This window comes from Mesocricetus auratus, unplaced genomic scaffold (genome assembly GCF_017639785.1).
Source record: "Mesocricetus auratus isolate SY011 unplaced genomic scaffold, BCM_Maur_2.0 Super-Scaffold_100006, whole genome shotgun sequence".
NCBI classification, from domain to species: Eukaryota; Metazoa; Chordata; class Mammalia; order Rodentia; family Cricetidae; genus Mesocricetus; species Mesocricetus auratus.
This window is the reverse complement of record NW_024429190.1, coordinates 89,290,010-89,305,695: the sequence shown is the minus strand read 5'-3', so window position 1 is coordinate 89,305,695 and position 15,686 is coordinate 89,290,010. Positions and strand designations below refer to the sequence as shown.

The 15,686-nt window shown below is 37.6% G+C and overlaps 1 protein-coding gene across 1 annotated transcript in view; it reads right to left on the bottom strand.

Moving 5' to 3' along the window:
- Znf385d (zinc finger protein 385D) overlaps positions 1 to 15,686 on the bottom strand; it is a 918,709-nt gene that overhangs the window by 671,305 nt on the left and 231,718 nt on the right. Inside the window, exon 2 of the mRNA XM_040747650.1 lies at positions 7,563 to 7,781. Coding sequence (XP_040603584.1) covers positions 7,563 to 7,781 — 219 coding nt within the window. The remainder of the gene's footprint in view (positions 1 to 7,562; positions 7,782 to 15,686) is intronic.

Sequence of the window (15,686 nt, the reverse complement as noted above, 5' to 3'; positions counted from 1 at the left end):
AATGGCAGACTGCATATTCAGTTAACTTTTAATGCTAGAAATCCTTATGGCCACTTTTTAAATCTTACCTCATCATGAATAGTTTGTGCTAAAAAAAAGGAGGGGGAGCCGGGCGGTGGTGGCGCACGCCTTTAATCCCAGCACTCCGGAGGCAGAGGCAGGCGGATCTCCGTGAGTTCGAGGCCGGGCTGGACCGATAGCCTCCAAAACAATACAGAGAAACCCTGTCTCATAAAAACCAAAATAAAAAATAAAAAAAAAGGAGGGGGACATAGATGTTTGGTAGATATCAGTGTGATTTCTATCTATGTGACTTTTTCTGCTTCAGATGTTTTAGCAGATGAAAATTTAAAGGAGTCATCAGCTTTTTGTAACAATGTAGGGTAAGCCATTTCAGAAATGACATAAATGCAAGAGCATATGGAAATACGCAAGTATACATACCAGTTCTCCTGATAATGAGATGTGTTCTGCATATAATTAACATACAGGGGGTGAAGAGGAAGAGAGTTGGTCATGGGGGAACAGGAAGTTGAGTGGGTGGGGGTGGAATAGGGGGAAGAGGGAATCATAGGATCGAATACAGATCAGGCACCAGAGCGAACTCGAGTGATCTAAAGGGTTAACACCAATTGGCAAGCTAAGCAATAGTGGAGAGACCACCTCGAATGCCCATTCCTGATAATGAACTTGATGTCTATAACCATCCGGGAGCCTTCATTCTATGACTGATGGAAGCAGAGGCAAACACACAATTAATCACTGAACTGAACCCAAGGAACCCAGTGACAGAGAGAGAGGAGTGATGAGCAAATTGGCAAAGAATGGGCTGGCAAAACCAGCAGAGACAGCTGATCTGAACAGGGGAGAGCTCTTGGACCCCAGACTGACAGTGGGGAGGCCAGCATGGGACTTACCTGGACCCCCCAAATGTGAGTGTCAGCGAGAAGGCCTGGGCAACCTATGGGGCCCTGAGCTGTGGATCAGTGTCTATCCCTGGTATACAAACAGTCTTCGTGTGCCTATAGCACAAAGAGGGATGCTCTCTCAGCCTGGACTCTTAGGGGAGTGCCTGGACCCTACCCAGAGTAAAATGACAGACTCTAGATATCCCCTATGTGGAAGGATTTGGCAATAGGGTGGGAGGGTGGGGGGAAGGGGAGTGCGGGAGGAGGGGAGGGAGAGGGAACTGGGATTGACATGTAAAACAAGCTATTTAAAATTAAAATAAAAAATGATAAAAAATTAACATACAGACACCAGCAATCCTGGAGATGAATGAAGACACTGACAAATCTCAGTCACTTTGATCTTAGCTACATAATTTGTCAAATAGATGGAATTGCACTCATTTTTGAGAGTCATTGACTGAATAGATGATGTATACAAAATACCCAGAGAAATTGATTCTAGTCCTTTTATCATTCCTTTGCACTTTTGATGTTGAAGACTCAAACAACAAAACAAGTATAGAGAAACTAGTAGGTAGGCTGTGCTTGGTATGGTGCGTATTGTTAGCTCTGAAGTGCACTGGTGGCTTCTTAGGGGGAATCCCATGAAGTAGAAGCTGAAAGGGATTTGTGAAGGTAAAGTGGGGGCAGCAAGCCAGGAGGCAGACAGGGCTCAGCAAAGAGTGAGTCTAAGTGGGACACAATTTCAGCAGAGACACCAGCCAGTCTGGTGGAAGGGCCTTTCAGAGATGCTCTCCTGGTGGTGAAGTAAGAGGCTGCCACAACTTTGTACCCCAGCCCTAACCAGGTTGTCGATACAGACTACTCAAGGGTGGAAGAGGCAGTTCCCACCTGATGGGAACAGTTTTCAAGAAGGGCCCACAACTCTTCTAACTCAACAGTAGGGATTTGGAGGCTGTGGATGCTAAACAATTGGTGAGGAGCACATGATCAGTGTTAATTTGGTTTTAACCAAACTTCGTCAATATCAGACACTACAGTGAAGCCTCACTTATTGAAAAAGACCCTTGACTCCTACATTTCAGCTAGTTTTTCACTGTGAAACAGATCATTTTCTCTAATAAATGAAATGACATATGAAGTGTCATCTGTTGTTCACACACAGAAGACACATTTTATATCACATGCTCTCTGGAAATTGTGCTTTACAGAACATATTCCCATAATTACATACTATTTTATAATCATTCAAGGCTGAATGACACCTATCTCTTAAAAAATCCTAAAGAAATACTGACCATAAGTTGAATATCTATTGTTTTATTTGGACTATAAGGACACAGTTCAATAAAAAACATTCCAATTATCTATGTTTTTATCTATGTATGTATCTATGTATGTATGTATCTATCATCTATCTATCATATATGTATACATATATATATGGATTAATTCAGGTAATATTTCTATTGTCACATTTTTTCTAGCTGAATATATTTAGTACTCTTCTTTTTGAAATCTAAGCGGAAGTTCTATTATCAGTAATGTACAGAACTATGACTATAGACATGGCTCTGCAGCTAAAATAGGTGTACTTTTCTTACAGAAGACTAGGGTTCAGTTCCCAGTGCCTACACTGAGCAACTCCAAACTTGTGTAACTACAACTGGAGGGTATCTAACACTCAGTTCATGTCTCTATGGGTACCCAACACATACGTGCATGCACAGACATACGATGTAAGTAAAGATAAAATAAACATGATTTTTAGAATTGTAGTAGTTAAGTGTATACATAAATCTGTGTCTGTATAATAAATGAGTGACAATTAGCAGATATGTCAGGCTCATAGTATGCCCTTTTCTTATCCCCAACAATGCTGCAAGGCACATGTTTGTAGTGGGTGGAATGGGTGTATGTAAAAGATGTGTTTCTATACTAATGTGAACAATAACTCATTTGTGAAGATAATATGTCAGATATGTGGGCAACAGTTGGATTGCCTATTCTGTTTATGGAACCCCTGGCAATGGGACCATGATCTATCCCTGATGCATGTGCTGGCTGTTTGAAGCCCATTCCATACAGTGGGATACCTTGCTCAGCCTCAATGTAGGGGGTAGGTTCTTGTTCCGGCATTAACCGAATGTGACAGGCTTTGCTGATTCCCCATGGAAAGCCTTACTCTTTTGGAAGAGTGGTTGGGGGGTGTAGAGAGATTCCTTTTCCTGGTCTGCCACTTGGTTTTTTCCCACCAGTCACCTGGGCTCTGCCGCGTTGTAGTTCCCAAATAACACACAAGACACTGTATTAATTATGAAGCTGTTGGCCTTGCTTGTTTCTTACTGGTTATCTCTGACTTAAGTATTTATCCCATAATTGTTAATCTAAGTATTTCTCTTACCCCTATGGCGGTTACATCTTGACTCCCTGTGTTTCTCCTACCCAGAGTCCTCCTTGACACCTAGTCCCACCTATCTTGCTTCCCTATTGGCCAACAGTGCTTTATTGACATATGCACAGGACGTCCCCCATCAGAGGGAGCTGAAGGAAGGATGGGGGAAGGATAAGGAGAAGGTAAGGGAGGGGGAAATGTGGTTGGTATGTAAAAATGGATAAAAATTTAATAATAGTAAACAGACTCGGGCTCTGTTTCTTTAGAGAAAATTTCAGGATTGTCTGGTACAACCTGGCACCCAATGTGAACCAGGCAGTATTTGCAGTAAAGCACAGGGTCAGGACAGATTTCACTGAAACAGAGGCTAATTCAGTGCTAGGGTGAAATAAACTACCAGACTATGGAAAGTATGATACTAAGTTAGAAAGAATGTGTATGAGGGGAAAGGGTCACCATGGAAAGCCTGTGTACCACATGATCCTAACTATATGACATTCTGGACACATAGCAACCCTGGGACAGGGGAGATCAGTGGTTATGAGTTATCAAGCAGAACATGGGGGACTTGGGGCAGTGAAAGTGTTCTAAATGGAACCATGATGGCCAGCATAGGCCATGGTGTAACTGTGAGCATTCACAGCCTGTGCATTAACAAAACTCATGCTAATCATGGATCTGAGTGAATATGAAGTCATTGGAGGAGGAAGCTGATAGGCAGTAGGAAGGAAGAGGTCAGAGTGTTCCATTTTCTCTTTAATGGTGCTGTGCAACAGAATCCTCTTTAAAAGTATGTGGCATAGGTTGAGGTTATGTCCATGTACATGTGCATGTGTGTGCATGTGTGTGTGCATGTGTGCATGTGTGTGTGCATGCATGTGTGTGTGTGTGTGTGTATGTGTGTGTTTGCATGCTTGTGGAAGCCAAAGGCTGACATTGAATGTGTTCCTCAATTGCTATCCGCACTTTGGAGACAGGCTCATTTTCAATGTAGGAAGCTCCCTTATTCTGCTAGACTGGCTAGCTGGAAAACTCAGGGATCTGCTTCTCTTTGCTTACCATATCTGGAGCTGCAAACAACAACCACCATGTCCAGCTTTTTCATTGGGTCATGGGATACAAACTAAGGTGTTTATGCTTGTGCAATGACCATTTTACAAACTAAGCCATCTTCCTAGGTCTATATATAACCTATTTAAAATAAGACACATGGTAGCCAGTTGTGTGTCAAGCTTTTGGTAGACAACCATGGAGAAGTATCAGTTCCGTGTATAAGAAACAGGCTGGGAACTGCTTAGTACCAAAGTGACAAGTGGCTTGGGGGTGTTAAGGTTAAGGAAGAACATACCAGTCAGGTCTAGGTGATTTTTTTTCAGACTGAACACCTGGAAAATTTTAAGGAAGCCTTAACCTATACACATTGGGATTTGAAATGAATAAGTTTTGCTTTTCCACCCCTCCCACATGACATGTGAGGGGTGGAATTCTTGTAAACCTTTGCAAATAAGACTAAATCTTAACTATTATTCATATCTTGAAACCCAGTAGATATTGCAGTTTCTTAGAAGGATACCCATGGCTGAGCTTCACTGAAATCTGAACCATATTGAGTGGTTATTATAACCTACTCCTTCAATAAAAACCTGCTCAATGAGCTAGAGTTCCTAAAAATTTTAAATTAATGACAAAAAGTATTCCAATGATTTTGTCCTTAGTAGAGTCACACTCCTCTCTTAATTATTGAATTTACAATATATACCCTATTAAAATTTCCTCAAAAACAGACTCATCCCAAGTTAAGGCCAGTCTTACATACTTTCATAGTCTGTTGGGGAAGTCCTGTTATTTGCCTGTAATTTGTCAATAAAGCACTGTTGAGCCAATAGGAATCTAGATAGGTGGGACTAGGAGTCCAGGAGGATTCTGGGAAGGAGAAACACAGGAATTCAAGATGTAACCGCCATAGGGTAGGAAGCCTGGAACGTCTCCAGTAAGAGAAATACATAGATTAACAATTATGGGGTAAATACTTAAGTCAGAGCTAGCCAGTAAGAAACAAGCAAGGCCAACAACTTCATAATTAATACAGCCTCCTGTGTGTTTATTTGGGGACTGCAAAGCAGCAGAGCCCAGGCGACTTGCGGGGGATAAACCAAAGCAGCTAGCAAGGAAAAGCTGCCCTTTACAATAGTCCAGGAAGCACACACCATTGCCCCAAAAAGCTCTTCTAATTGTTGTAGACTTTGAAACTTGGATATGCCACTTGCTGGTCTCATAGTCATGGCTACCTTCCTTCGAAGTGTAACTTCAGAACAAATGAGTGTGAATTAGCTCTCCTAGGGCTCCAGTGAATCAGAATTGTTTTCAGTGGCCTACATAAGAACCTAAAATGCCTTTAGCAGTAATTAGCTTAACAGAAAGCCCAGTTGTTGAACAGAATATTGATTAAGATATTTGGAGGAATGTAATAGAATTTCAATTTTCTCTATTCTCTTAGAAATAATTTCCCCATTGAACAGAGAAAAGCACAGTACTTTTCAATATTAATTTTGTGAGACAGTAGACCTGAGAGTTGCAGACATTTATGTGAAGAGGAGATTCTCGGATTTCTGGTTTGAACAGATAAAATATGTGTCTGTCCCTCTAATGAGAGTCAATCATTGTCATTGCTAATCTCCACATTTATAAAATGAAGGGACTGACTATCCTCCAGGCTGGTTGGGAGGACAAAGTGAATAAAAATACATAACTTTAGTTCAATCTGACCTATAATAAGGGCACTGGGATGATTATTATAAAGTATCAAACGGGCAAATCCATTTATGGTATTACGGTTAGAAAATATTTGGCCACTGTTTATGGCAGGATCTGGTTTGGGTTATAAACCAGTCATTCTGGTGCTTTAGTTATTTCTACCATATCATTTACTATTTATCCTGAAGAAGTTTGATTGTCAAGGAGGGGCATAAAACACAGCAGCCCATACCATCCCCTTTAATAATACTAAAAATGGCAATGTGGGATTGAATTCTGTCACTTAGGGGAACATGAGTTGACCTAGAAGTTGGAGCTAAATAACAAATTCTTCTCAGGCAGTTCTAAGCAAAGACTGAAACATGTATGTTTTCAATCATCTTATAAGTATATTTGCTTTCTAGGTTCATGCTATGCTCATAGAGTTCAACTTATAAGTTCTGTTTCTTTTATATTCCTCACAAACAACACCAATGATAAACTAATGTTATATATTTGAAAGAAAAAATCGGAAATTCTTTCCAATGGAATATTCTAGAATGTACACATACATGCGTGTGTATGGATAGATACACAAAAACTTGGACACAACAGAGTTGAGGGAATTTCTATTGTGTAAATAGTCCTTTGTTCAGTAGTACTGAAACACACTGCAAAATAATACATCTTTATGGCACTGAATAGCTACACATACTGAGATTCAGCCTTATAGTCAGTAAAACTTCATATTTTACTCTCTAAACAGGACATACTTGATCATATGCAACAGAGCAACTATCATTCTAATTATTACACCTTAGTATTCAAAGTACCCCACAGAAGTTCTTCCATTTCTCTCTACCTCTCCTTATTTGCTAATAACCTTACAACTATTTTCCAAAATATTAAAATTTTAGACTGATTTTTCATACAGTGAGCACCTAATTTAAAACAACAGTGCCAAATGACCCAACAAACTGTTAATTTCACTACAAACTTCAACAACATGCTTATTGAATTAAATGCCTCTTTGAGAAGAAATATGTTAACCTACTAGGAAAAGACATATGTTAATTCAAGTATTTACAATCATACTGATGAGAGTATACCACATGTCTGCTACCCCAAATACCTGAAACACCACTGTTCCACACACACCCTGAAAGATTATCCTTTTGCATGAATTTATATCAAAAGCAAACGTAAAGAATCCCAATAATCATATGCACCATAAAAGAGCATCCATCTGTAAATCTGTCTGTACCAAAAGTAACCACAAGAAAAGAATGTTAATGTTTTTCAAATTCTAGAAACTTCCTGGTGGTCACAATCTAACACAGACACAAAATGTACTATATCTCCTCTTACAATGAAAAATGGTTCAGCACTGTACTAATCAATTTTTTAAAGTAAATTTCCTTTGATTTTAAAGAAGAGGCCAGTCTCTTTTTCTACCTTCCCATCTGCAGACACATACCTGAAATTGATGGTATAAATTGAGTGCATACTTTAATGAGTCTTACCATTGTTGTTCTTCAGTGTTCCATTGGCAAGTTGTTTCAGTCTCTTCTGGTGAGATTTGCCATTGTAGTGAATTTGTGCTTGAGCAGCCGAATTCAGCTGAATGTTACACACGCTGCACAAGGTGAATTTTGAATATTTCTTTTCCCGTTCTGTTTTATCTTCCAACTCATCGGACATTAATTCAGCCTCACTCTCTTCATCTTGTGCTCTTGTGAAATCTGGAAAAAGAGATGGGCAAGAAGATGGAGATTCTAGGTTATCATCAAATAAAGAAGGCTCTAGAGATTGATAATTAAATATCCCACTCTTCCCATGTTAGTAGGTTGTAGTCATAATTGAAAAGGGGGTGGGTAAATGTCACCTTTCTAGAAGAATACGAACAACAATACAGACAACACAGCTTAGTAATGTGTCCAGGTACATAGCACACATCATCTCATTTTGACAGCTATAACAATGGAAGAGATATTTCCAGTTTTTCAATCCCACACTGCAGGAAGCTAAGTAGTTAAAAGACTTGCTTAAACACACACAAGTAATTAGTGAAACATAGACAAAGTAAGCATGTATTGTATCTATAAGCCTGTAGTTCTGTTCATTATACTCTTTAGTATGTACAAATCATTTGGATATTTTTCTTTTGATTCATTGAAATAAAATTCCTTCTATTTTAACCAGGCCTGATGTCAAAGAATGAAGTCTTTCAACTGAATACGTTAACACAGGGGGTAATAAGTTCAAAGACAACCAAGATAATATGTAGAGATGATCTTTCAAAATTTTTAGAACGTAAAAAGAAGGCTACAGATATTGCTCAGTGGCAGGTCTTCTGCTTGGACTGGTGATGCCTGCAGTTAATGCTGTACCTCGAATTCCAACTTCCTTTTAAATATCTTGCTTTTCAAATTTCTTACCTTAATTAAAGTGACTTAGTGACTTACACCTAGTTGGACACATCCTATGCACACAAATTGCTAAAGCTATATCAACACCTACCATTTTATATACTAGCACTGAAGTACAAAAGATGTGCTAAACATCCAAGATGGCCTTAGGCTCAGAACTTCATAAGCACAGTGTGATAATTTGTTAACTGATCTGTGATTATCTTTAAAAGCATTTTGGTATTTCTGTTTACAATTTTAGCTATTTTGGAATAGCTAAACTATATTGGAATAGTTAAGTGACTGCAGCACTCTACTCTTCATTTTCAAGTTATTGAAATCTTTGTGTTCTTGTTTAAAGGAACACAGCAGAGGACTGATGCTCTAGCTATAATCTGTGCATGCCCTTTCTGAGTATTCTTCATTGAGTTCATTGATATTATTTAAAATTCTGGCAATAACTGTAGTCACTGATTGTCCCCACAAATCTCTCTTGAATGTTTATGTCTGCTTATTTTGTTTTCTAACGCACCAAGATTAACAAGTATGAATGTGAGTTTGGCTTATGCACTAAAGCCTGGTAGGCTTAGGAGAGGGAACAGAACTAAAGACACGAACTTTTCATCCATCATAATCTCATAATAGCCCCAAATTCCAAGGTAAACATTAAGGGTCTGTGAATTCTTTCTTCCCCTTTCCTTCCTTGGTAAGCTGAAAGGGCTGGTATTTTTGGGCCCAGAGCAGGTAACTACAGTTGGTATGAATTAATGATTACAATATTTGTATGAAGTGTAGCTAATGGTGTCCTTCCTTGCAACACTTGCATACCTTCCTCTTCCACAGTGTTTTCTGAGCATTAGAAGATGTGGTGTAAATGACTTGTTTAGTTAGGAATGGGTCCATATTATCTGCATCTTAAACAGCCATGCCTCTGCATTTACCACAGTTTATTATAAGAGTTGGTCTCTCTGATTAAGGCTGGGAGATACTTTATCTTTTGTAATGTAAGAGGTATTTATTATGAAATTTCAACATATGCCAGCTTAACTGATTAGCAGCAATCCATTTCATGTCTCAGCCTCCTATCTCCCTCAAGTTGTTATTCAGGCAGATAGTAGCAGGCATTGGTAACTCCCTCACCTTCCATGGTGTAGGATTTGAATCTATTTGGAGGGCAGTCAATTACTCCACAACTATCCAGTCACTATTGTACAAGGGAGCACATCTTCCTTTCCAAATGTCTTCTGTATAACCTCTTTGTCCCAGTTATTCCTCTGCCTATTCTGAGCCCTGTATTCTCAACTTCTTCACTGTCTAAACATTTTCATCAACCTATTCCCTCCCATTATTCTCTATTTTCTACTATCCCTATTTTCTTGATGTAATACTGCCTGCTATTTCCTTCCTAGCTTACTAGCTTGTTCAGGCACTCCATGTTAGATAAACAGCACTGAGAACTGAAAGCTAGGATCTGAGATAGAGGGAGAGAGAGAAAGAGAGGGGGAGGGAGAGAGATAGCATACACTGTTTGCACTTTGGAGATTTTGTTACCCCACCCACAGTAATATTTCCAAATTCATCCATTTCCCTGCAAGTTTCATAGTTTTCTTTTACCTTATAGACAAACAACCTTCCAGTTTATATATGTATCATGTCTTCATTATCCATTTATTATCCAACAGGCATTTATTATCCATCTAGGCTGCCTCCATTCTCTTCCATATTAAGGACAACTATGGACATAGACTGTAGGCATGATGCATTCAAGGATTCTTCATGTACTTATTTATCAAAAATATGTTAACCTATGGTATTTTAAACTGTTCTTAAATGTTTACAAAATACAAAATAATTCCCTCCTTTAATTTCCTTTCTTTAATCCCTCCCATGTACCTATCTAACTCTCTATTTCGATTTCTTTGTTCCCTAGCTATGTTATCTATATATTCCTAAATGTAGAAATACATCCTGATCAACCCACATAATGTTACTTATATGTATATGACTTAGGGCTGACCACTGGTATTGGATAACCAGTTGGAGTAGTTTTCTTCTCCAAAGAAGACTATTTATCCTGTTGTCATCATTCTTGATTGCCTGTAATTCTGTGTTTAGGATTGGGTCCTATGTTATTAATTCCTTACTTAAAAGGATACATTCATTTTATTAATTATGGACACCAATTAAAACAATATTAATGATATAATTGAAAGGGTAACATTAAATACCCATAGGCTTTTTAAAAATGATGGCATTATTTTAGCTACATCCATAATGTAAGCATATTAGCTTTTTTATAAATAATTTAAATACTTACCTATATTAGATTTAGAATACACAAAAATTATTTTCCATTGATTTTAAAATTTTGAACTCTATATTTTTTTTTATACTTCATTTTTTATTTAAGTTAGAAACAAGTTTGTTTCACATGTCAATTCCAGCTTCCTCTCCCTCCCTCCTCCCCATCCCTCCCCACCAGGCCCCCCAGTCCCCCACCCAATCTTCACTCAGATTCCCAGAGAGTGAAGCCCTCCATTGATGTCCAGAGTCTGTTATGTCATCCAGGGTAGGGTCTAGGCCATCCTAATGTGGGATGGACACTCGAACTATATTTGTACACTACTTCATTTTTAACAGGAGAATCATTCTCTCAATGTTTAAAAAACTAGAGCCTTCACTGGAAGTTCACTTTTCATGAAGACAATAAACCAATTATTAGAAAGCCATTGCTAAGGTTCAAAGCTTACATTACAGTTCAACCTTGGTAATGTGCATTTATCCACTGTTGTCTATCTGTTTACTCCTATCATCCTCAATCTCTTGATAACTTCTTTTTTTCCTTGCCCAACAGTTTTCCTTTTCAAAAATGTCGTATATTTAGGATTATAGAACACAGTCTATAGCCTGGCTTCTTTTCCTTAATATGAACTTAAGGGACATCTTAGACTTCACAACTTCATAATATCACTGAGTAACATTCCATGAAGTAACATTTCAAATATAGTTTCTGTGTTTGTCCATTGAAGTATATCACAGTGGTTCTGTATTTGGGTAAAATGTAAAATTCAAATAAGGATAATGAAAAGAAAAACAACAATGTGTGTATCTAATGATAATACTGGATAATACTGTTATAAATTAGAAGAGGAAATTACTTGAAAATGTCATTTGATGTCTACAAAATGGCAAAAAACATTTCCAATAGAAATTTCAGTCCCACCATGAGGTATCTAATAATGAACTTATAGACTATTTCTAAAAATGGAATGCCCATGTCAAAATACACATTCCCTCAGGTCCTCATCAGGGCTTCACCAACTCCCTACAAACCACTTAATAGGAAACAGTGCATAGTTTATAGTATAAGAATACTAACTATTGAGTACTATTCAGTGGAAAAAAACAATGGAATCCTGAAATTTGCAGACAAATGGATGGCACTAGAAGAAACCATCCTGAATGAGGTAACTTAGTCACAAAAAGGCAAAAATGATATGTACTCACTCATATAAGGATTTTAGACATTGATCAGGGGAGTGCCAGTCTACAATCCCACTGTCAGAGAGTCTGGGAAAAAGAACCTTCAACCAATGACTGATGGAGGCAGAGGCAGACACCCACAGCTAAACACTGAGAGGAACTCCAGGAACCCAGTGACAGAGAGGGAGGACTGATGAGTATAGGGATCAAGACTGGGCTGGTTGAACCCACAGAAACAGCTGACCTGAACAAGGGGGAGCTCTTATTCGGCAATGGAAAAGACTAAATAAATCCTGGTTCCATTATCTATTACTGTATTGCATCTATTGCAAACAGAGTGAGAACTGGGCATTGTGATTCATTTCTACAATCCTAGCACGTCTGAAATTTTAGACAAGAGGACCGCCCTGAGTTCTATATTTAACCTCTACTTCACAAAAGTAGAAAGAATGTAAAAACATTTCATCAGATTTTATGCTTTAATTTAAGAAATGTCTATGACTTACTTAAAACTATGTGAAACACTACAGATGATAACTGCTAGCAATATTTGCTTTTTGATATTTGTGATATTAGCTAGGTGATATTTGGTGATAAATTTGATATTTGGTGAGACTAGAATTGGTTTTCCCTTAGTTTTCCTGTATTTTTAAATTTTTTCATGAAAAAATAAATCAGTATCTATCAAAGAAATTGACAGAAAGGGTACTTATATCAGGGAAAACAAACAACTCAAGGTTTTCTGAAATAAGGCCATGCTTCAAAGTCCATTGACACTGGTGAGAACTTGCAAAACATCATTTTGCTAAATATATTAATGTTTAGAAAGAAATACTATCTTAACTGGTCCGCATGGCTACCTTGTCACATAAAATAAGTTTATCTGCCAACACCTCAGCAGGGATGATAATCCAGGAGAATTGTCCTTTCCAGGCTTTGGAATTCATTCGCCACACAGGAGGACATTTCTGCTCGTGAGGGAAAATGAAGTCAGCAGCAGATGGCATAAATAAATTTGATCTGAAGGCAAAGACAACAACACTTAAAAGGAAAAGAAGGTAAAGTATATTCACAATGGCACAGATATATGTGGGTAATTGGGCCCTTAAATAAACATTAGAATTGGGTTCTGACATCATAAAACATGTCTAGCGTTGACAAGAAAACATACCTCAAATGGCACTGTCCAATGGAGGATCAAAGGTTCATAGATCAACTTTCCTACCATCCTGTTAGCACTGAGCAGCAAGTCATACTGCTAACAATGTGTAACAAGCCATATTACTGTTGATCTCTACATTCAGTCTCAAAATAAAACAAGGACAAAGGTTTTAGATAGCATTGAGGGTACATCCATGACCAAAGCTAGAACCATCAAGGAACATTTAATAACAGATCGCTGGATTATAAACCAAAGTATCAAATGAGTGACATTTTAAAATGGGAACATATGGCCCTTTTATATAAAACTAATTGTTCTCTTGTTCTGTGATCTGATACCTTGTCAAGATACCAAGAATCGCCATGATCTAAAGTAATTAAGTATCATATGAGAACAGAATAGAGGGTATGTGCTAACAGTCAGCTAAGAATATAATGGCATAGAGTGGGAACTTCAACAAATTATCTAAAATATCATAAAATTGTAAGTGGCATGCAGAATGGACAATAACTCTGTTTATTAATAGCTCCTGCCTCTGTAAAACTTAGAAAATAAATTACTAGGGGTTTGTAAATCTAGATCACATTTCACACAGACTTATGTTTCTCATAAGTAGTTGTGGTAGCAACATGATATTAAGAATTTCTTTTTAAGGCTCACTCTTGAATGATAGCTTCAACAACCATCTTGTTCAAACTAAAAAAAAAGATCTTGAGATATTTTCGTGGTAAAATACTACAATATTGTGTGGTGGTAGACAGATATTTAGCAGAGAATAGAATTTACAAGGGCATTTGGCAAATAGTTATGACATGAAGTTTGAACGGATAAGAGACTTTGGTTGTTTCAAGATCAATTAGAGGAAATAAAACCAAGTGTCAATATATTCAAATATAAGAAAAATGTCTATTAAAGAAATTGTCCTTCTGAGCAGTGGTGAATTCCTTGTGGAATCAATTTTATGATGGTAAGTTTTGGTACTTGCTTTATTATAGGCTAAACATTCCCATGTGAGGAAGGGACAGCAATGCAGATAGTCTCTGAGGGCGTGTACTTTTGAAAACTTCCCCTGACTGATTCAGGATTACAGAAGATTAAAAAGAATATTAACTATTTGCAAAGACTCATTTCTGTAACTCCAATAGTATTATTTTTGAAGAAACCATGCAAGATGTCTTTAAAATTCTATCATGGTGCATAAATCATGAAGGGGTGTCTATCAAAGGAAGTGGGAAAACGCAACTTCACCAATGTTATGAAAGCAGACCCTGCATACCTAGAGTACAATTTCCAGTGGCAGCCACTTCACCACTGGGTTTTCAAGCCTTTGTTTGTAACAACTCAGAAGAGGCTGAAGAGCCCACCAGTGGTTCCACAGCAGCTGGAGGACTGGCAAAGATGCTCTCAAACCACACCCAAATGGGATCCAGTAGAAATGCACAAAACTAAGAGATGAAATGATACAAGTCAATGTAACTCTGACTTGTCCTCATGCTCTTCATGGTGAACAACATGAGGAATCCATGTTGATTTAGTTCTTTAAATTAGGATGTATATGTATGAGTGGCCTCTATAATGCAGGTTTATATTTGTGTGTGCTCTAAATACACTGTAAGAAACTAAACAAAAAATTTTACTAATGAGTACTCCTCAAATTTAAGAGTGTTTTTAAGCATACTTTCCCTGAGATACATAACATACCCACACCATTTGCGGCATTTGCCTTATTGCTATTAAAGTGTCACAATAGCGTTCATATCTTACTACTACAATTGTAAATTGTCCACACGGAAACTACTTTGCACTGAACTTATTCCCCACTAGAGTGCAGTGTAAATTTAAAAATTAACATTGCAGTATTCAGAAATTTCCCAAACATAAGATATGCAAATAGCATTATTCCATTTATTAATAACTAATAAATAACACAGCTATATGTATCATTAAATGCCAATATATATCATATGTGCATATATGAATGTGTATATTGTATGACTAATAAGATATAAACTCATCAAAATACAGTTTGAAAAAATAAGACATCAAGGAGTAATTGGAGAAAAATCACAGAACAGCAGGTGATTGGTATCTTTTGTCACGGGTCAACATAACTTTCTTATTATACAGCACTTTGAAATCTTGAAAATAAAAATCATTTTGATTGAATAAATCTTATTCTCATGATGAGAGACATTATCAGGCAGTACATAAGATAAATCAAGGATAACAAATGATTTCACATATAGAACATATCGCATTCTATCCAATGAAGCAAAACATATGACTCCTGATGCATGCGCAGGCTTCACAGGGTTTGGAAACTCCTACTGACCATTCAAGAATTCACCCACGAGGCAACACCCCTTAGTCTCTTAAAAGGATGTCAAATTGCCAACTAGTACCTATAATCAAAAACATCTGAGCTCTCATCTCAAATTGCAAAATAATTAGTGGTATCTCATGAAATTATAAAGTATTATGAAATTGTATCACTGCTTTTCAAGCAATTGCAATTTCCTCCCATATTCTTGTCCGATGTATTCCTTGTCTGCAATCACTCATACTCTCAGGGTTTTCTTGGGAAAACAAGAGCC